This window comes from Hermetia illucens, chromosome 2 (assembly GCF_905115235.1).
Source record: "Hermetia illucens chromosome 2, iHerIll2.2.curated.20191125, whole genome shotgun sequence".
Lineage (NCBI taxonomy): Eukaryota > Metazoa > Arthropoda > Insecta > Diptera > Stratiomyidae > Hermetia > Hermetia illucens.
This window is the reverse complement of record NC_051850.1, coordinates 22,757,358-22,779,823: the sequence shown is the minus strand read 5'-3', so window position 1 is coordinate 22,779,823 and position 22,466 is coordinate 22,757,358. Positions and strand designations below refer to the sequence as shown.

Genomic DNA, 22,466 nt, shown 5'->3' with positions numbered 1-22,466 from the left:
TATTAAGTACTGAAAAAAAAATGCAACAATATCTACTAGAAGCTTTTGGAAAAGCAATTATTCCAAAAAAAGAAAGAAGAAAAAATTGACGGAGAATTGATTGGTTAGGGACAAGTTTTCTAATGACCAATATAAAACTATCATCGAGCACTCCATGAATATTTTTTTAAATTACATGGATTGCCCAAGAAGTCAATAGTTACGTTTTCACTCAACGCATGTAGCAGTCACTAGGCTCTCAACTCTCTCAACAGCGTTACGTTACCCTGCGCCATTCGCTTATTTCACAGTGAATCACGTCACGTTACCTCACCAACTTGCGTCTTAACTTTTCCCTATAAAAAGCAAGAAGAGCGCTATAATCTCCCTTTAATTTTCCATGAGGATTTTCGTGTTTTCGAGGCTTGATGATTCAAAACATAAAAACTAGTGAATAAATGAGGAACATGTTACTGTGTCAAGCCTTCACCAAACTCTACGGTCCGGTACCTCACAATCCTTTAGTAATGTTAGGTCAATGGTTATGAAACAAGCGACTCAAAATGCCTGTTTAGAATGATTTTAAGCGCATGCAGTCCAAGACCAAGATACTAAAGTGTGGACAACTGAAAAGTTAAAACCAATTAGCGAACCAGATATTTGCAGTCCAATGTTAGTAACAAGAAAACACAAATTTTTATACAACTATTAATTTATTTCTAAGCAAAGAAATATAATTTCTCGTATTTTATGAAATCATCGACCGGCTAACATGGTACAATCTAAGTTGGCCCGGTTCATTTTCTACTTTCAACTCGGTTAACAATGAGATATTAGTTTAAAATGACTGTTTCATAAACACGTTGCTTAATCGGTCGACTAGCTCATACATGCAATTCAATACATCTTTTCAATAATCTTTCACCGGGCGGCAGGCATTTGTTCAATTAACTTGGGTTATTGAGCGAGCGTATTCAGTTTTTGTTTTTCACGTGGAAATTTGTTTTGTGTATAATTGTTCTGTTCAACTCTAACTCTATTTCGCTTATGTATGAATCGTATTTAATTTATTCTTTCTTGCTCTCTCCACTCTCCCCCCCACTAATTTAAATTACATTATCGACCACCGTGTGTGTGTGTTAGATTATAGTTATCGTGCCATTGGCGGCAGAGCAGGCATCCCATGACCACCAGACGCTATCGCTGAACCGGGTCCTAATAAAACTTGTTTTTGTTGTGTTCGCTGCATTTCTTCCATTTGAGCGCGTTCGGTTTCGAAAATGACGGGCGCGAATAAAATCATTGAACTTGTAAAAAAGATCCATGATGCATTACATGAAAACTGGAATACATTTTTCACAGTGGAAACTGATAAATCGGCAACTGAACCACAAAAATTTCTGACTGGCTCCGGGAACATTTCTGTTAGTCCCCATAATCTTTCAGCAATTGTTTCATCTGGTTCCTATAATGAAGGAAAATTTAATCGATTTATTTAGTTGAAATAATTGTGTAAGAGTGAAATTTATTATAAACAAATTAATGGACACCAACTATTAAGCTTCCACAGCGGAAGATTGTAGTGCAATTTGACTGGTGGAAGGCCGGATTTATATTATAGGTTGGATAGCGAATATCCGTCGATTCAGTTGTGAAAGAGTCAAGCAACTCCGAGAATTCTATCTCAAATCAATGATGAGATTTCATCTCGGCTGTGCTGATATGTCGCTGCTGCAACTACAATCATTTGTGTATTGTGGCGCGGCTGTCGGATTGCACAGTCAGAAGACTCGCTTTCGTGTTATTGGTTTGAGTGCCCGAAGAGATCCGCCATGGAAAATTCGTCTGGAACGTCGGGGGGCTCACTATGGCAGGACATTGCTAGGCTGACTCAACTCAGCTCTGGCAATGCCAGCAGACAGATACAGAATAAAGTGCAGAGGGCTTACGGAAACTATGCCATCCGAAGGCACCCGCTATGCAAATAGACCTGGCACGAATTTTGCGGATGTTACGGAAGAGGAAGTTCCACGTGCCATAAACAACTCGAAGAACTGGAGGGACCCAGGTTTTGATCGAGTGCAGAATTTCTGGCATAAGAAATTTACCAGCGTACACAGTCGGTTGGCACACAGCATAAATCAGGTAATGAGTCCGCCGGAGTAATTTCCACCCTTCCTCACCGCGGGGATTACCTTTTTTCTAAGAAGGACACGTTGCAGGACCCCGCAGACACAAGACCGATTACTTGGTTACCAACCCTCTACAAATTCGTAACGTTCATTATTAGTGGAAGGGTCAATGGGCACCTCGAGACCAACAAAACTCTGTCCGAGGAGCAGAAGGGGCTGCCGAGTTGGGTCAAGAGGTTGCAAAGAGCAACTTACTATCGACTCGGTAGTTGTAGGACAAGCAAATAGAGGCCAACGAAACCTCTTTAGTCGCTATATCGATTATGCCAAGGCTTTCGATAGCGTTCCGCATACCTGGCTAATCGATGTCGCATTGATCCGAAACTATTGAAGTTTTTGTCGATAGTTATGGAAGGGTGGCATATTACATTATCAGCGCGTACATTTGAGGGTGCTAATACCTCAGAGTCCATCCGTATACAGATGGTCATCTTCCAGGGGAATCCGTTGAGTCCCCTTTTGCATGGCACTGATCCCCCTTTCATGACTACTGAATGATGCTAGAAGGCATGGTTTTCCAATAACATATGGTCTACGTGCTAAGTGTAAACTGACACACTTGATGTGGTTAGATGACTACAAGCTGTATGCTGGTACTGACGACCATCTTAGAAGTCTGTTGCGAATAGTTGACATGTTCGGATGGAGTTTGGATTAGACAAGTGTCGAATCCAAGCCATTCGCAAAGTTCATCACGGGCCGCATGCCGGAAATAGCATTTGTGGCATCGAAGCTATGACCGAGACAGACTTCTACAAACACCTAGGAATTCTGCAAGGAACCCATGCTCGAGTTTATGACCTGATGATACTCTGCTGTCCGAATTCTTACGACGTGTAAAGCTGGTGCTGAAATCGCATCCCTCGGGGAAGAATAAAATAAGCGTATTGAATATATTCGCTATCCATTCACTGGCTTATGTATTCGAAATATTGCCGTGGATGAAAACCGACTTGTCTATGTCTAAATTCCGAATGTACCATCCAAACTCTGCCGTGGAGAGGATGAATCAGTCTCGTAACATCGGAGTTAGGGGCGTGGTTGACGTAGTGGCACAACATCATCGCCAAATCGACTCGCTGTGCGCTTATTTTTACAGTAAAGAACATTGAACGTAAATACGTGGAGAAGAAGGTGAACTATGCGCCACTGGTTCGGGAAATCAAAGAAATTTGGCGTCTCGAGTGGATGGTTGTAGTTCCCATAATATTGTCAGCTACAGGTATTGTACCTAAATCCCTCACGGCTTCCATTGATGTCGTGGGACTCTCAGTCTGGTTCAAACCATGCAGGAGTACACCATTCTGCATACGTGCTCGATGTTGCGGGGAGTTCTCGACGGACGAATTCTCCCATTGACCCACCAATCGTTTGAACCCAAATGCTTGGAACTTCATGCTAATATTAGGTAAAATTCGGCATCTGCCGAGATTATGACAACTCGGATAATTATCGTTGGCGCAACCATCCAATTGGATCAGAGCCTTGAAGTTTGTTAGAGCACTTCATTCAAGACCGTAACGATACACTACAGGATGACAGTACCCTGTAGGAGGCAATGTGGTCAGCATTGCGCTCATCCGAGATTATTACCCTGATTTGACTCAGGTACTCATTCACAGTGGAGTCGACCGGTATCCGACGTCAAATCCCGCTGCCAGCGTGATTTGAACCGCAACCTTCCGTACAACAGCCTCGTGCTCAACCACTCACCTATCCGGAAAAGTGGAGCCTCTACTAGAAGTTGCAAAACATCGACAACGTGCAAACATGTTTACAAACGAGTCGTCTACATCTGCATCCGATGCCCAATCAACAGAACAGTCAGAATAGGGGATCCTGCGAGTATTGCTCGACATTTGGCGTAAAAGTTATGACAAACATCAAAATGAGCAGTCACGGTTTTGAAGGAAGATCGTTCGTTTAAGGAGAATACTATAGGGAAAGTATCCTCTCAAGTGTTTGCAGAATATCCCAATAGTGTTCATCGATTTGTGGGCAGAGAGGAGGCGCTTTTGATGCGTTGATTGCTCAATGGTATACAGCTTTCGACGAATAATGCAACGATTTACGAGCACTTGACAAATGTTTAGGCAAATTGATCTGGCAACTCTCCCGACGTTGAATGGGAGTGTATTTATAGAGATCAACCCCAAAAATAGACAGAAACTGATTGAACAAATACAGGTTGAATGGGACCCAATTTCGGCGGGTATCTGAGAAATTCGTGCAAAAGCAATACATCTGTAGGTATTGCTGTACAATCTGTAAAATATATGTCATAAAATTATAAAAATCAACTTTTTCACTGCAACCCCGCCACCTGCACAGGCCTGCAACCAATAAATTCTAGAAGTTGTAACACCTGTTTGCCTGTCTACTTCTTAACTTTTTATCAGCCTGATCGATACTGCTTTCTTATCTTATCGCCAACTTTTAAGTGTTCACATATGCACATAGGAATTTGCTCCCGATATCTCCGTGCAATTGTATTAAGACTACTTCCGAAATTGGTGTGGAGTTAAAGGATGCACGTCATGTGTTGTTCGAATGTTAGATGGAGCTTAGAAAAATCCCTTTCTTACAGCAAAAATGTATACCGATACACTAAATTGATGCAAACAGAGGAGAATTGGTCTGATTGAATTGGGACTGATGTAATTTCCTGGCGAAAGCAGAATAATAGCACGTCAGTGAATATATAAACCGGAGCTCAACATTTAGCGGCTACGGGCACTAGTTTTCACTTACGCCATATGTTCCAGACAACACTACCACAATCAAAGGGTAACGTTACACGAAAAAATATATAAAACCGCAGGAAAAAATCAGACCGGCGCCAGTTTTGCTTTAAGCCTTCTATAGATAAATTAATGTAAATAAATTTAAATAAAAGTTGTTTTAACTTCTATAAATGGTGACCTGGACTATTTTTTATTCAAAACTAAGATTAACAAAGAGTATTAAAACCGCTTTTCTTAAAGCAACGCGTCATCTTCTACAATTTCGTAGCCTGAAGCAGTGAGATGACTGATACCGACGCCAATGTGTTAACAGGAGACATTTCTCAGAGCGTCAGCAGCCAAGATCCAGCAAGAATGGAGTACAGAAACGTAAGCCCGGCCCCACGCTTTCCACCTTTCTGGGAAGCGCACCCAACCCCCAGATAGAAGCCGTGTTCGCTACTTCCAGGATTAAAAGGGACGAAATGCAATCCCAACTGGATATCACCAACTTGGATTCGAGGTCTCCGGCTTAGTAGAAAGTCTTAACCAAGACTACAATGGACTCAAGAATAGATTGATCAAAATCTACACGGACTCTGAAAGCAAGTGGATCAGATGACTTCTGGAAGATCTTCTCAATTTCTTCGCCAGCTGAAACTCCTCGCCGGTTCACTTATGACCGACGATCTCCTGCGACCCCTCTGGTTGTGAGCACTTGCTAAACGTACACATGAGGTCTTATACACCTCAGAACAAACAAACTTGGACAAATTAGGCGTCTTAGCGGATAAAATAGCCCAAGTCGACTCTACATGTTCCACACTCCGCAGTATAACCCATGCCGGTCGTGTCAGCTTGGTAGGCGGAAATCGCCCAACTACAGCTGCGAGAACGATTGGGAATGCCGCATCGAAACAACGTGAAGGCGCGCAATAGCTCAAAACTCAAATTGTACGATGCGTACTGTTCTTCTTTTTTCTTCAGCCTTTGTCCCGTTCACAAGCGGGGTCGGCTCTTCGTGATCGGCTTCGCCATTTGGCTCTATCGAATGCCTGATCTGGGTGCAATCTCGAGGCTTTCAAATCCCCATCCAGCATATCAAGCTACCGTTGCTTAGGTCTGCCTTGGTCGTTTACCATCGACTTCGATGTTCAGACCAATCTTGGCAAGTGAATTCTCGTTTGCACGAATTGCGTGATCATACCATCGAAGACGCCTCTCTCGCAACTTTTCCACGATCGGTGCAACCCCATAACGATCGCGGATATCCTCATTTCGGATGTGATCTAAACGTGTGACGTCACTAGTATAACGTAGCATCTTCGTCTCCATTACCGCAAGACGCCGTTCATTGTCTTTTATGGTCGGCCAACACTCAGAACCATAGAGAGCGACTGGACGGACGACATTGCGATAAATTTTAGATTTGAGACGTCCGTTGATACGTCGATCACAAAGAACACCAGTTGTGGAGCGCCACTTCATCCAGGTTGCGTTAATACGTGAAGCAATTTCATAACGCAGTTCTCCATTGGCTGATAGCGTTGACCCGAGGTATTTAAATCGCTCAGTTCTGGGCAGATCACTGCCGCTGACAGCCTGTTTCATGGGGATCGGTCGTCAAAAATTCAGTTTTGTTTAAATTCAATCTGAGACCGTGTTGCATGAGGCGATCATTCCATTTTTGAACAAGTTGCTCGAGATCATTTTTGCTATCAGATGCTAGGAAAACATCATCTGCATAAAGCAGTGTGTAGGGCGCTGGACGTTGGATATCCCGTGTGACGGTGTCCATAACAAGGACAAAGAGGAGTGGTGAGAGGGCACTTCCTTGATGAACACCAACAGAGACACGAAGCGATTTTGATACACCCGCCATACTTCGAACTTTACTTTTCGGATCGTGGTAGAGCAATTGAACCCAGCGCACGAGTTCTTCTGGCACGAAGTGTTGTAAAGTGTAAAGTTGTGGTAAAGCATACCAGATGAGTTCGTGTGGTACACGGTCAAACGCTTTCTTTAGATCCAGAAAGGCAATGTAAAGAGGGCGATGCTTCTCACGGTGTTTCTCCATGAGTAACCGCGCAGTGTGTATTGCGTCAGTAGTTCCGCAGTTCTTGACAAATCCGGCTTGATTCACGGTTATTTTAACGATTTCGCGAATACGGTTGTCAAGAATGCGTTCAAAAATCTTCATGGTATGGGAAAGTAACCGGATCGGACGGTAATTTGAACATTCTGCTGGGCTACCTTTCTTTTTCCATATTGGAACAGTGGTACTTTCTTGCCAGCCAGATGGTGTTCTTCCTTCCTGAATAACCCGGTTAAAGAATTCACTGAGCCAGTGTTGGGTCCCAGCTCTTCGCTTTCCAGAGCTCAGATGCGATGTCGTCAGGTCCTGTTGCTTTCCCCGATTTCATTTGTTTTATTGCCTCCTCGACTTCAGTTGCGCTGACTGGTGGAACTGCTCCAAATGTCGGCAATGATTGTGGAAGTGGAGGGTGAGCAAATTCTTCAGTTGAAATCTGCTCGAAGTATTCTCGCCATCTATCCGTTGCGGCTCGACGGTTGGTAAGCAAAGTACCGTTCTTGACATTAACACAACAGAAGTGTTCGATATCCTGTGTGCGTTCATCACGGCTTTTAGCAAGTCGATAGAGATCTCTCTCGCCATCCCGAGTGTCCAGTTTATCGTAAAGATTTTTGAAATGGTTCGCTCGGGTGACTGCGACCGCTTTCTTTGCTTCCCGGTTGGCATTCTTATAAATTTGCCAATTAGCAGGCGTTTTATCGTCGAGAAATTTACGGTAGAGGCGTTTCTTTTCACGGATCTCCATTTCAACATCATCATTCCAAAGCCAAGTATCTCGGTTGATATACCGCTTACCCGGCTTGGTGACCCCAAAGGTTGCAGAGGCCGCTTTGTGGATCGTGTCTTTCATTTGGTTCCATGATTCTTCCACATTCGTAATGGTTGGCAATCGTATGAGTGAGACAGTTTCTTCTTTCTTCTCACCAAATCGCCACCATTGAATGCGCGGCGGGCCAGTGCGTTCCTCACGCTGTTTTATCGGTGGCTTAATTCGCAGGACGGCAATCAACGGCCGATGTTGAGGTGCGATGGTCTCATAGGGAACGACTTTGCAATCAGTGACAGTGGTAAAATGTTGGCGTCTTATGAGAATATAGTCGATTTGCGTTTTATTGTTCCCACTATAAAATGTGGGAAGATGAGACAATCGTTTGATGAACCATGTATTTATAAGTACAAGGTCATGGGTGTCCGCAAAATCGATTATACGCTCGCCACCTTCATTGCGCGCTCCGAACCCCTTTCCCCCCATGGCACCTGTTACCGTCTGCCTTTTCACCCACATGACCATTAAGGTCGCCGGCAATGATTATGTAATCGTCAGCAGGCACGTGACAAGTCTTTTCATCGAGAAGTTGCCAGAACGCATCTTTCTCGGCATCAGGTCGACCTGTCTGTGGTGCATACGCGGTGAAGAAGTGAATAGTGCGATCAGCTGATATAATGGTGAGCTTCATCAGCCGATCATCAAATCGTTCGACTTCTTTAATGGCATCACGGAAACCCTCTGAGATGGGAATCCCAACACCATATTGAGTGTGTGGGTTACCAAAATAGAGAAGTTTGTAGCCATTTTTACCGCGTTCGCGTTCAATGTCGAAGCTTTTGGCGCCAGACCATCGGGTTTCTTGCAGAGCGCAGATGTCAATGCACCTTTTCCGAAGGGCTCTTGCGAGTTCCTCCGTCTTTCCAGTTAGGGTACCAACATTTAGCGTGCAGACACGTATTTGTTTTGTTCGTTGTGTGCGGACTAACTTGCTTACGTCCTGACGCTGTCCATGCGTCAAGAACCCTTGCCCATTTCTCGACAGGACCGGAGCCGCGTCGACTGAGGTGGACGCCCTAGCATTTCTCCGAGGCTTGTGACTCAATCCGATCATCATGTTTGTAACGACATTCTATGCATTTTTCTTGGTTGTGTAAGTTAAATCCCAACCAGCAACGTTAATGGCGGAAAGCACCCTTGCTATATCATTCCGCCTTTTCATCAACGAAAAGCGGACAAACGAGACATACCGCATCGACACGTGGGCAGCTGTCTCAGTCTTTTCCCTACCTAAAAACTCCAAGGTGGCACCAGAGTCTTACATTTTCAACGCAGCCAACGGGACCACTATCAAGACTTTCGACAGAACCAACAAAATTTTCAGTGGGAATTCGTCATCGTATAAATAGAGCGTCCCACAATAGGAGCCCACTTTTTGGCTGTGCACTGTCTTCTAGTAGATCTCTAGCGTCGACAAATGATAGATAGCAAAACCGGCCTCACTACAAAAGGAATAGTGATACAAAGCAATCTACCGATGGTCTCGACGGTCCCAGAAGATAACCGGCTGTAGCATCTGCTCACTCAATTTCTTGAATTGACAAGACCTGCGCAGCCTAAGGAACGACCAAAGTATGCTGTGGAACATATCATAGAAACGACAGGCCAGCCCGAGCTGCTAAGGCTGGAAGACTTCCCCTGGCAAAGTATCATGTCGCAAAACAAGAATTCAAATGGATGATGGACCAGGGAATCTGCCGACCAGCCAACAGCCCTTGGTCGAGTCCTCTGCACATCGTGGAAAAGTCGAATGGCACTATTCACTCCTGCCGCGACTACCGCCAGGTTAACGCACACACTGTACCTGATAGGTACGGTGAGCCCAACATAGCGGACTTCAACGTGGGATTACACGGTAAACATATTTTCTCTAAGCTTACTTCTAGATTCCAATAGCGGCTGCTGACATGCTCAAACCAAAAATTATAACGCAATTTGGGTTGTTCGAATTCACTCGAATGTATTTTGATCTCCGAAATGCAGCACTGACCTTCCAACGATTCATTGATTCTGTTTTCAGAGATTTACCTTTTGTCTTCGCGTACCTGGACGATTTGCTTATTGTCTTAAAAGGCGATTTGAAGCACGAGCAGCACCTTAGCAGTCTTCAAAGGACTCTCAGAGCATGGAATCAATCCCAATCCTACCAGAAGTCGACTTCCTAGGCTACAAGGTAACATCACAAGACGTGTTACAACTACCTAGCACGGGGCTACACGTCTGGGGACGGTAATGCTGCTACGAAGATTCCTCCGGATGCTAAACTTCTAACGAAAATGCCACATGCTTCCACATGCAGTCACTACACGGAAGCCGCTAAACGCTTTTCTATACATGCCAAAGAAGAACGAAAATTCTCCTGTCCACTGGACCGACTTTGCAGTAGCCGTGTTCGAAAAAATCAAATCAGATCTTCGGAAGGCTGAACTGCTTGGTCATCCAGAACTAGGAGAAGTTAGACTGTGACGCCTCAGATCACGGTATGGGAGCTGGATTTCACCAACGAGTCAACGGAATTTAGCAACCGCTTGGGTATTCAACGAGGCTCAGGGCAAGTACTCTACGTATGATAGAGAATTTCTGGCTATCTATAGTGCCGTAAGTCACTTTCAGCATTTACTTGAAGGCAGGCAATTTACCATCCGCACAGACCACAAACCTTTGATGTTCGCCTTCAGCCAGAAGATAAGTACCGAACCAATGAAAACTAGGCAACTCATCTACGTTAGCCTGTTCAACACAGACGTAAGGCACCAGAGCGGAACCAACAACATAGTCCCCAATGCGCTCTTCAGGGTGTAATAAATGTCTACCTAGAGATGCAACTAGACTTGGAAGGGCACAGAGAGACGATTCATTTTTACAGGATTTACAGGCTAATTCGAACTTTCGACTACAATGGATGGACATTCCCTGAAAGGAAACCTTTATTCTGTGTGAAAGAACCTCAAAACTGCGATCCTACCAGCTACTGACTTCTGAAGAAGCATCTTCAGCAGCCGTCATGGGCTTAGCCACCCCGGTGTCCGAGCTACTCGAAAGTTGGTTTCTCAACGCTACTTCTAGCCAAACGTGAACCACGATATTGGAAAAGAGCTTTTCTACCAGCGGGTCGTTTCGAGCACGTCCACTTCGACACCATAGGTCCATTACCTCCGTCCGAGGGAAAAAGATAGTGCCTGACCATGATCGATAGATGCCCACATTGGGCAGAAGCTGAAGAAACTTCAGCAGAAACCGTCGCCAGGGCATTCATGATCACTGGATAGCAAGATTCGGTGTACCTCCCCGCATCACAACGGACCAACGACGTGAATTCGAGACGAACTTATTCAACAGTCTCGTCCAGTTCCTAGGCAGCGACCGTATCCGAACTATGAACTACCATCCACAGGCCAATGGATCTCTCATCTTGTATACAAGTCTTTCTGCGAGCTGTCGTCAAGAGACCTCTGGAACCACCTTATGACGGACCTTTCAGAGCTCTGAAACATTCGGAGAAGCATTACACCATCCAACTACCCGACAGGGAGGCAACGGCTCAAACCAGAGTATTCGCTGTGAGCCTCCGAAGCACCGCAATAACCGCCGCCAGAGCATCCAGACCAAGAACACAGAAAACAAAGCTATAGCCGAAAATTGATGGGAGGACTTGTCGAAATTTCAATTTTGCCTATGAAAATAGAGCTTATTTTGTTAATTGTCTTCAGCAGGGGTTCTATTTTATCCCTTTCCGCTGATCTTCTTTGCATTGTATCCAAAAGACTACGTTACGTTCTTGTAAAAAAACAAAACACAACTCCGTTTATCCCCATTCTGGACACTTATGTACATATGTCGTACGACGGCGTCTGGATTTCAATTTTGCCCACTGCATAACATATAGCAACGTACCCACTAGTTGTAGATCAGAGGCTAAGAAATCGGACGAAAACAGGCTGCAATAAACTTTATAGTTTTGCTCATTATGCAGGCCAACAAGAAACAAATCGGGGAAACCGCAAGCTTGACGCTTCAGGTATAAAAGGTTTTGGGTTTCCCTATGTGAGGAGCATAACGTAGTTCTCCATTGGCTTATACCATTGAACCGAGATATTGAAATCGCTGTTCTGGCATTGTTTTACACAAAGCCTTAATAAAAAATGTAGGCTTCCTAGGAGGTCAGGTCGACATAATAGTACCAGAGATCCCGGCCTATTGGATTGCGCACCCCTTCACGTCCTGAAGAAACATTCGTTAGGAAACACTTGCGACTAAATTATTTATAGCTTCTCTTTTAGTCGACCGACTTCTGGCCAATTTTTTTCCAGAAAAAAACATTCTGTATCCCCATTAATTGTAGCGAGAAAGTACCTTATCAGTGATTTGACTCTCTTTGGGACAATCGTCCCAACTAAGGAAACACTGTTATCAACAACGCTCAGATTTCCTTGACCGTGTTTTTTATCAATTTAGAATCATTCCGCTCTCCCATTCCAAACAGTGCACATAGTCTATCCAAAATGGAGACATTGATGAATGAGAATGATAAAGCACTTTTCAAAAACCACATTTATGATCTCTTCCCAATTTACTTGAGCACTGGGTCCTATTGGAAAACAAACTCTGTCCTTCGGCGGCAGAAGACAATCAGCATCGCGCCGCCATGTGAGTGTTTGCTGATAAGAAACTTTGTGGCGGCACACCTCGGAACAGCTGGAATGGCGAAAATCTCGCCGCTTCTTACGTCACAGTCTGAAATTTGTACACATTCGAATTGGAAGCCTGTCTGCATCAACAACAGAAAAACTCCTTCCATAGTCTCAAATCAAATGTTAAAGACCATAAGCGAAACAAAGTTCATTCACAGAGGGTTGAAAAATGGAAATCGGCTCTTCCAATTGAGGTTAGGTTAGCGATTTTATTAAAACTTTGGTTACTTACGTCGTCATATGTTTCCTCCTTTTCCACAGCTTCAACTTGCGACTCATTCTCGATCACGGGAGCGGGAACGGGATCCTGCAAAGGAATCAAATAAAAATCCAATTACCTCCATTTTCATGAGAATCGAATCAGTTGACGAAAATATCGATTTTAAATTGATTTCTCTCAAAGCAAACAAGAATTCACAAATCAGTTTTCATTACAGTGGGTCTGCGTTCCGGGGTCTCATCCTTGCTACCTCCGAGCGATGACATTCCGCTATCCTTGTCCACGAATTCGATGTCAGGATCAGAATCCATCAAACTCTCGTCACCTTTTTGGGGATCCAGCTTTCCTGGAATTACTTTAACCGGGTCACAAAAACAAAAGGGTTCGCGGGATTTACAGATGGTGCGTCCGAATTAGACGCTCCGATTGATTTAGCGCCGTTTCAAATTGGCTTTGGGCGAACGGCACTGAAAGTCTAGAGTCGTCCTACAAATCGCCGCTAGAAAGACTCCCAGGCAGATCAAATTCTGACAACAAATGACAGACGGACCATGCGCCAAGTTTAGAACAAGATAAGACGTCATGGTTCGGTTTAGTAGAGGGAATTGGGTCAAAATTGGTTGCATTCGGATTCTGAACTATTCCCGCAGTGTGAACGTAAATCGTTCATGAGCTAAAATTGAATAAAAGTATACCGAAAATCAACAATAAAAACCTTCATCCATTACCATAATTAGAAGCATATGCACACAACAATACTATGATTTACTTATAATAAGATTTTGCTTCTTTATCGCGATTAAATGACACGCCTTTCTCGGGGAATCCCATACATGCTGCTCGAAAAAAGTAACCCATTACCTTTCCTGTTGCGGCTATTATTGATAGGAGCCAGTTTTAACGACTAATAAAGTCGGAGAAGGACCGTTTAGATTTTATTTTGAATTTGATAAAATTCAGATATAAAAGAATATAGCACATACTGCATTACTATCCGTTTCGTTTTAAGAGGCTCACTATCAGTAATTTGGATATTAATTTAAGATATTTGAGAAAAAATACGTTAGTTTCGAAAAAAAAGAAAATATGAAAGACTAAGTCCTTAAATTATTCCGGAATTGATAAAATTAACGACAAGATCGTAGAGTGCTAGGGTTTAGCGGGTATTATATAGACAATCGTTTTTGAAATTATTTTCTATTAAGCTAGAATGGAATCTGATCTTGTAGCCTTAGGTCGCTTAGAGTAGATAAAACCTTCTTTTTTGAATTTTTTGTTTGTTTGATTTTCTGAATTGAGAATATTTTGAAAAAAAATTAAGATGAATTGGGCGAAAACTGAGGAAGATTCAGCGGTTTAAGCGACCATGTCTTATACATGCTTAGCACGGGCTCGTGGTTCGAATGGGCAAAAATTACAGCTGCTAATGCGTTAGATCCGTTCAAACACACGTTAGTGCGTTTCCCAAGGATTTTTGGATGCCGTCAAGCCTATCTATGGAGATTTGGCACAGATGCCCTTCTGGAGCGATGTGTCGGAGATTTTACGCAGAATAACAATGAGAGTTCGAATCAACTTAGTTGGAGAATATCACCAAAGCACTTGAGTGGCAACTCTGTCACCGTTGAGATTGCAGCTTATGTTGCAGCCTCTGTCCCCAATAAATGTTCTTTGCTTTAGTAACGCTTATGGAAGGTAGTGGGCCAAGCGCCCATGAATGGGTGGGGCAATAAGCGCAGCGAAGCTGGGAGCTGAAAAACAAAATAAAGAAGGCAGAATTCGTCGCAGGCAGGAGCCTAGACATTTTGGAAAAACATCATTTTCTAGAGAAATCGAATGACATCGTCAGCAAATCGAAAATGACATTGCCGTTGTGGAAATCGAGAGGCAACACCCGCTGCATTGGCTGGATGGTGGTGGTGGAACAATGAGAATAAAAAACTGCAGAAATGGCTCAAAACAAAAGAAACACTTTTTTATTAGGAGGTTAGATATTGTCTTCTATTTGTAGTTAGTCATCAGTACAAAGCTACTTCCTTCCTTTGTACTGATGAAGGGAGTAAGTTGCTCCCGAAATATATATACATAATAAAATAAAATTGTAGTTTGGAGTAAGCTACTGGTCTATCACTTTTTTATTAGTTAAGCAACCTTTCATCACTTAAAAATAACTAAACATACAATGAAATACATTGTACTCAAAAGTAATGTAAATATCTGAAACGGGCTCGTCTCAAAGTACGCGCGTGTCCTTGGTCAAGGCTGAATACAGAAGACGGTAATTTCTCTGCCGCCAATCAACGGCACTTTTTTCACCGCCTGCTTCCCACTCCTATGGCGAGCTCTAAACTGAGTGGAGAGCGCCGGTAGCGTCATCTCGCATTCCCAACATTCGAAATAAATTTATTTCGAATGCTGCGAATCCTGCTGCGCCACAACATCATGGACGATACCAACATCCTATATGGATCTAGCATCTATTATTTAGCGTGAGCTAAGTCGCTTATGAACGTTTCATTCCAAATTTTTTAGTGTTCAAAACTGTAAAGTGTTCTTTTTCCATAACTGACGTCTTCAAAGTCGATATTCCTTATAACACCGAAATTATTACCCCGATCCTTATCAAATTTTGAACACTATTTCCGTACATATTTTACGAGGTAACGCTGGAGACTTTTCTTACAAATTTGTTCAAATTTGTTAATAGTTTTTATTTTGCAACAATAAATTAGCTGCGTTTTACTCCAAAGTGTTCCCAAAAAATGAAAAATTAAATTTTGAAAAACCTTCCTGACGTTACCTGGGGAAAGTGATGAAAGTACTTAGATTTTTTTGATTTCAAATGTTTCAGCACCGAGTTACGAGTGGCATCGGAGACACACCCGAATAATTGCTACCATTGTCTTATTTTTTAATATTCTACCCAATATTCTTCGAACACCATATCTTAATGTACCATTGGTTTTAATAAATTGATTTTAACTATATCGTAAAAAAAATCATAAAACTGTGCCTTTTTTTCATGAATCAACGTTACCTCGTTTCCCAACGATAGTATCGAGGCTCCCCAGAATGCAGTACAGGTTCCACATTGTATGGTTTAGCGAGGCAATTGATTGGATTCTGGAAAGCACTACTCTTTCTTTTGTCGCAGTGCGCTATTGTATTCTGTCAAGTCTGCCGGAAGTAAGCTTGAGCTCTGTATCGGATTAATGCTTATCGCGCTGCCAAGTGCGCCCTTGTGTCCTGGCAACTGGTATCAACCAGAATATGAACCGCGAGATTTTTCGTTCAATATGTTTTTCGTTAAATCATTTCATAGGCTTTAATTGCAGTGATCAATGATCTATGCTTGAGCTCATTACATTTTATGGTCGCATAAGCCGAAATTTCCACGAATCTTGGGAAAAACTTTAAACGCTTATATCTCTGTTAATATTGAGAATTTGTGATACGTTTGGTAGATGGTCTGAGCTTCAAAATGGTATATGGTGCCATTTTGCAGGTGCTCCATAATTTGGTTTAAACTTTTGAGCTTTCAAGGCTTATCACCAAATCTTTCAAACCAAACACCGCGTCTCTCAGTTTCCCAATCTTAGAAATGCGTCACTCTCTGTGCTAATTGAGCCTTAATAGTAGCTTCAACGGTAACATAATAACCTTCAATATTCTTTTACAGGCTGTTAAAAATATGTGTCGTTCAGGCACGTTCCTACTGACTGACGGTCAGATTTCCCTTCCTCTTTAGAATACGCTCGTAAGGACTAGGTAAGTGGAGTTATGTGACAATCAACTATAGACCTCTTTTGAGGTGAAGCCACCCTCACGCAGGCAACAGCTCATATATCCATTAGTGGCCGGGATGTGCTCGGCCGGATGGGATATTTATTGCCTTGCTTTTTTTTAATGACGCTCTGGCCCTAATCGGATCTTGGTCTTCAGGATACGTTATCTTTAACTGCTGCAATACAAAAATAGCATCTTCTAAATTTCCAAATCTTAGAGCAGCTCCGCTGTCCGGGTCAATTGAGTCCCTTTTACGCTTGCGCCGCTTCATCATTGGTCGTCTTCATTGACTTTTTCCCTCTAGTGTGCGTTGGGAATTCTCATTTGAACCATAAACTTCCCGCTGTTAATTAGAAAAATTTATTCATATCGGGTATTTGGATGGTTCAGTGGTAAGAGCATCAGACTATCGCATTGGAAAATTCGCGGTTCAAACCTCAGAGGTGGCAGAGAGATTTGTATCGTGGCTAGATGTCGGGCTCCAGTTGACTCACTTGTGAATACCTGAGTTAAATCAGGGTGATAATCGCGGGGAAACGCAATGCTAACCAGCTCAGCAAACCAAGGAAAGGAGGCTTCCGTGATTTACCTATCATAAAAGGGAACAAAAATGTATGTTACTGTATTGAACTAGGGCTGCTGTTGCTTAGAAGAAAGAATTTTTCGTGGGAGTACCTTTTGCGAGGAAGTTAGCTTATTTTCTATAACTATGGCAACCTCACTTTTCTGCTAACATGTTTTCTTTCCAACTTTTTCAGCTAACCTTCACTAGCTGAGAATGGTTCCACAGATTTTAGTCGTTCATGGAACACTATCGCTTGCTCTTTGATTGAGGGCCTTTCAGAGGATTTCTCATTTGTTTCCCCTAGATAAATCAAATGCAAACCTTCAGGCATTAATACATCTGGAAGCAAAACAAATTTTTGCGGTTCGGATGTATCAAGTGGTTAGAGCGCTGGGCTTTCGTTGCGGAAGGTCGCGAAATCAGTTTTGATAGTATTTGAAAGTCAACTTTATTATTTTTGGAATCTCAGATCCACAATGTTGTATGTTTGCCTAAAGTCAACGAACACCGACTACACACTGATTTGTGACATTTTCTTAGCCCCTCCTGAGAATATTTGATCTGGTGTTAGGCCTGGCGGAAGGGGATTCGAGAAGGAGTTTTCACGGGGCCCGCAATATACATTTAAACGAGAATAAAGGAGAGCATAATTTTCACCCCAGACTCGTTTTCTCACGTAACTTTCACCGCGAGTCCGAACTTTCTCTCCACGGACCTGGCTGGGGATCATTCGGTTCTAGGTTCTTCTCGGTATTCGCCAATGATTTTCTTCTTATGCGACTCCAACGTTCTTCTGATAATTTTTGTAAAGTAGATGATGAAATGCCTCTGTAATTATCATAGTGGAGTTGGTTTCCTTTTTTGTGTATCGGGTATATGAGGTTTTTTTGGCAGTCCTGATGTAGTTGTTCCTCTGTCCTTATTGGAAAAGTGACTCCGCATAAAAGATAAGAGAGATGCTTTCCCTAGTTCTGTTGATATTGAATACCCTGGGAGCTTTGTCGTACTGTTGGTCACGTCGCTAAGCTTCGAGGGCAACATTTGATGGTGTCCTATTCTAGTCCATCAGAGGTATATGATCTAACGGATGTAGTTGTTGAGCTTGGGTTCATTTACCTGTTTAATTTGCCCTTATGACCACGCATTTTACAAAGTTTTCACCGTCAATGTTGGGAAATGGGAATCGATTCCATAAGCTTGATAGACGTATCAAGCTCAAGGAGTCGATTCCCATGAATGTACGATTTAGGGTAGTTGTGATCTTCAATCTGATATCAAATTTGCTTTAATCACGGCGGAAGGAAGAGAAGAAAAAGATGGAAGAAGAAAAGAGGCAAATATACCGGAATCCTATGGTTTTACTTCGCTTGATGCTAGATCATGACTTTCACTCAATTTAAAGAAAATAAGCATTCAGGTGACTCTCGGTAGTATTATTGGTTAGCACATCCAGAATTGTAAAAACCGCTCTAGTCTGTAGGAAAAAGTAACTAGAATGTTTTTACTTCCTTGAACAAATTACTATCATTCTTAATCACTTTTTACGACATGAAGGGTAGCTAGGTAGGTATCAGTGGCCGCTCCGAGGAGCCCAATTAGCGCTTTGGTGCGCCGTTTCGATGACTGTTGTTATGGTCCCTAAAGAATGGTTTACCCAGTGTCCACAGCCTGACTCTAGCTAGAATTGGACAATCGCAGAGAAAGGGCACGAGGGTTTCCCTTCCTTCTCCGCAGCTTCGGCAATACGAATTATAGGGTATGCCGAGCCTGGCGACATGGTCCTTTATGGGCTAGTGCCCCATACAGACCGCCGTAATCTTGAATGCATTTGCACGCGTCTGGCACAGGAGCTCTCGTGATCGGACTATGTTATAAGCGGGCCAAATTCTCCTTGACGTGGCACAGCTCGCCATCTTAGGTTCGTGGCTGCTAGGTAGTGCGAGTAGATTCGGCGTTCAACAGCCGCCACCGGAACACCGACTGTATTCGCCAAAAGCAGAGCCTCGCCTGGCCAATCCGTCAGCCCGCTCATTCCTCTCTATGTTCTTATGTCGACGATATGTACTTATGGAGGAGAAGCTTGGCCCGGGGTGGAAATCTTGTGAAATTGAATAGTTTACTCTACTTTTGTTGCAGTTTCTCTGTCCGGAAGCCTCGAGAGAACTTCGGAGGTAACTCACCCTTCTCTCAACTGATCCCTGAAACTTCGGAATCAACGAATTGGACACCATTTGAAATATCATACCAAAATGGTAATCTAGAATGGCATAGTTGGAAGGGAATGACTCATACGTGAAACGCTATACCTATTTTAAAAAGTTAGGTAAGTAGAATCATCACAGAATCTGCAAAAGGAAAATTTACAGTTGCAACACGACATCTATTAAATTTGACTTCTTCGTCCTAAGAAGCTAAAAAGATACATTCAAAGGTCGCAGTTATAATACTAAGACAAGAGTGAATAATCAAGCCCTCCCAAGCCTATAAGTCTACATCCGATAAAAATCTTAAAAGATGGGTAATCAAAATTATATATTGAACTTTATGTTTATTTTTCCTTGAGAGGGAATCTATGGCTCCAGCACTCAGGCCTTTAGTAGGCCCGTTGTAGTATTATCCCCATAAGATACTTCATCAAAATTGCAAGCGACGGCTGGGGCCATTTCAGCCACCGCACTCTTGTAATTCATATTACTCGATATACTGGCAGTTTGGTTTGAAATAGAAAATTGCAAATGGTTTTTTTGGTTTGGTTTTTTTTTGCTAGGAGCAGCAAGTGGCCGTCATTGTCACTTGAAAATTTCAAGTCTTCATTAATACCTATCTCCTCCGTCTAATCGGGTTCCTCTAGCTCCATACAATCTCGAACTCCATTGTTGGCTATGCCATTCAATGAAATCCATGGATGGAGAACAACCGCGGAAAGCCATTTGAGGAATCTGCGTGATCCTTTGAAGCAGATGATTATTCCATTGAATAGTTCCGTCCCCACGTACTCGAGGAGGGCAATCAGACCCGAGTATGCAAGGGACTCATCTGAAGTGGCTTCGGCCACGAAGCCTTACCGGAGGTTATCTGGTACCATGGGAACCGGGACGGCCCTCTGAGAGCATATGCTCCAGGAGAATTCCTGGAGGATGTGTTCTTGGCCCGGTTATTTGCGGTTGGCCCCCTAGTGGGAGTTTCATGGTGGTTGTGGTTATGCCTACATCGCAGGCAGAACTCCTCGGAGCTCAAGCGTGGAGTTGCGCTGTATAACTCGGGTGCCGTACTCCTTAGTTGCGGCAGAGGTGTTAGATAGGCCTCGCATCCACTGGTATGAATGCTGAGCCTGCACTCAGTATAAACCAGTACCGCTGTGCTTGCATGGAGGGGCTCTGATTGTGGTCCCAAAATCAATCCGTGTCCGAAGAGGACCGTGGGATTATGCCTACACGGCAGGTACTCACGTTAAACCCCCAGGACTTTCATTCCATTGAATAGAACGCAGGGTGTTTACTATAAGGATGCCAACCTTCTCGACGTGGTGGTTGCGATTCAGGATACCCTTAAGGAGAAATATCATGAAAATCAGGCCAGGCGTATTCTAGGATGCAACACACTTGAGAAACCAGCGAAGCCACTTATACAGGATTGCTCAATGAATACTAACAGAACATCCAAGCAATTCAATTTTCGGCAACGGAAGCGAAAGGCCTCTGAGGATAGGGAGGTTAGTGTGTTAAGTGGATTACCACTGAAGACGCATACACAGCCATTATTTCGGGGTCAAGAAAGCTCAAAGAGTTTCAAACAAATCAATAAATCAAATTATTTGTGATGTTCTAAAATGGAATTGGTTAAAACAACCTATAGCGGAATATACCAAGTCGAAGGGTACAAATATAGGTAAATAAGATTATCAGTCGCTCGGGGAAGTTGCCATTCGATCTATTTGGGGCGATTATCTATTTTTTTTTAAATGAGATGTTGTTACCTTTTACCATAACGTAAGCCCGAGATAGATTATCTATTTGCCAACTTCCGTGAACCAACGGTGCTCGTATTTGCACTGCTTTCACCTGAAGCTATTAGTGCCTAAGATAATGTCGGTAAACGGAGGATATTTTCATATTTTCCCACATAAAAAGGATATTGTGCGGCCCTGATGTAAGAAGGCAGGATGACCTTTGACACTCTAAACATAACGACATCCAAAGTAAAATCCGACAGTATGAAATCGAAGTTGTCCTCAAAAAGGAAGCAAGACAAAATGAACTGGAATTATAATAATTTCCACCTTTCTGTTGAGCGCAGAATTTTACTTCAATTATCCTTATTAACACATTAATCTGACTATATTGAAGGAAAAGGATAAACTGGTTGCAAAGTTATTTAAACGCCACTATATTGCAGACTTTTCAAATCAGAGCAACTAGCGAACTAAACTTTGATATGATGGATACTAACTTACTCTGACTTGCTTCCCGGTATACTGATGAGAAGATAGGCAAACTGAAATCGTGAGGTTTACCAATATTTTTCAGAGTAGCTAATGTCTAAAGCCATTTCATTGACACCCTTCAGAAGAATATGAAGTAGTCATATCCTATACGCTAACATACGCTACAAAAGTCTTATTTTCTCACCATGAGTACTTCATCCTCCCCTTGGTCTCCCATACCGTCGTGATTGTCTTCTGCAGAAAATATTCCAGCAAAGGGTTATCACCAATTATAGATTTATGACTCAAAGAATTTTTGCGAATAGCAGATAGTATGACAGGCACGAATGAAATATAATTTTAATAGTCAACTAGGATTGGTTATTGAGTTATGAACAATCATGTCGAAATGTTATTTCCAAAATTTACTGCGGTAAAATTATGGAAGTGGATATCTATTAATTGTTATATTACCTGACAGGAACCTATTTTTAACATAAATCTGTGCAATGTTTTCATGGATAATTTAATAAAGGAAGGGTTTCGCCATGCAGAGACAAAAGCGCAATGGATAAAGAAGATGATGAAAGGAAGTGCCATAGAGCCCTTTCTTAAAGAGCTATAGGCTCAGGGCGGATACCAACTTCCTTTACTAGGGAAGCAGATCCTTAACTCTTAGTAAGGCCTTAGGGCATAACGACTTATATTTGGGGTCTCGATTGACCCACTTCCAAATAAGAAAAAAATAAGCCCTAGCTAGCCTTGAACTAGCGAGATCTGAGTAACTGATCCTTTTCAATAAATGTTGCACCAACTGTTAAACTAGTCATGTTTCACTGAAAAAATTCATATAAAATTCAATGGCTATTGAAAGGTAGCATCAACAAGTATCTGTATGGTAAATTTTAGGTTTCTTTGGCCAGGTCATATTTCGAAAGTTTCGGGGAGTCTTTCCTGCTTGTCGTA

At 42.7% G+C, this 22,466-nt stretch overlaps 1 protein-coding gene across 2 annotated transcripts; it reads right to left on the bottom strand.

The window, feature by feature from the left end:
* Positions 1-673: 673 nt before the first annotated feature.
* On the bottom strand, positions 674-21,863 carry LOC119649416 (mitochondrial import receptor subunit TOM22 homolog). 2 transcript variants are annotated; one of them, XM_038051553.1, is made up of 3 exons: positions 21,706-21,863; positions 12,739-12,813; positions 674-1,444 (listed from the first exon to the last, which is right to left on the bottom strand). In XM_038051553.1, the coding sequence occupies exons 1-3, from the start codon at positions 21,736-21,738 to the stop codon at positions 1,130-1,132; spliced, it is 423 nt and encodes a 140-aa protein (XP_037907481.1). In that variant the 5' UTR covers positions 21,739-21,863; the 3' UTR covers positions 674-1,129. The 2 variants fall into 2 exon arrangements, with proteins under 2 accessions (XP_037907481.1, XP_037907480.1); XM_038051552.1 differs by lacking the exon at positions 21,706-21,863 and adding an exon at positions 12,942-13,274.
* Positions 21,864-22,466: the final 603 nt, after the last annotated feature.

Coding starts and splice junctions, on each gene's coding strand:
- LOC119649416 (XM_038051552.1), bottom strand. CDS start 13,037: ATGGATTCTGATCCTGACATCGAATTCGTGGACAAGGATAGCGGAATG. Junction 12,814..12,941: donor CCCCGGAACGCAGACCCACT/GTAATGAAAACT, acceptor ATTCCTTTGCAG/GATCCCGTTCCCGCTCCCGT. Junction 1,445..12,738: donor AGGAGGAAACATATGACGAC/GTAAGTAACCAA, acceptor CCTTCATTATAG/GAACCAGATGAAACAATTGC.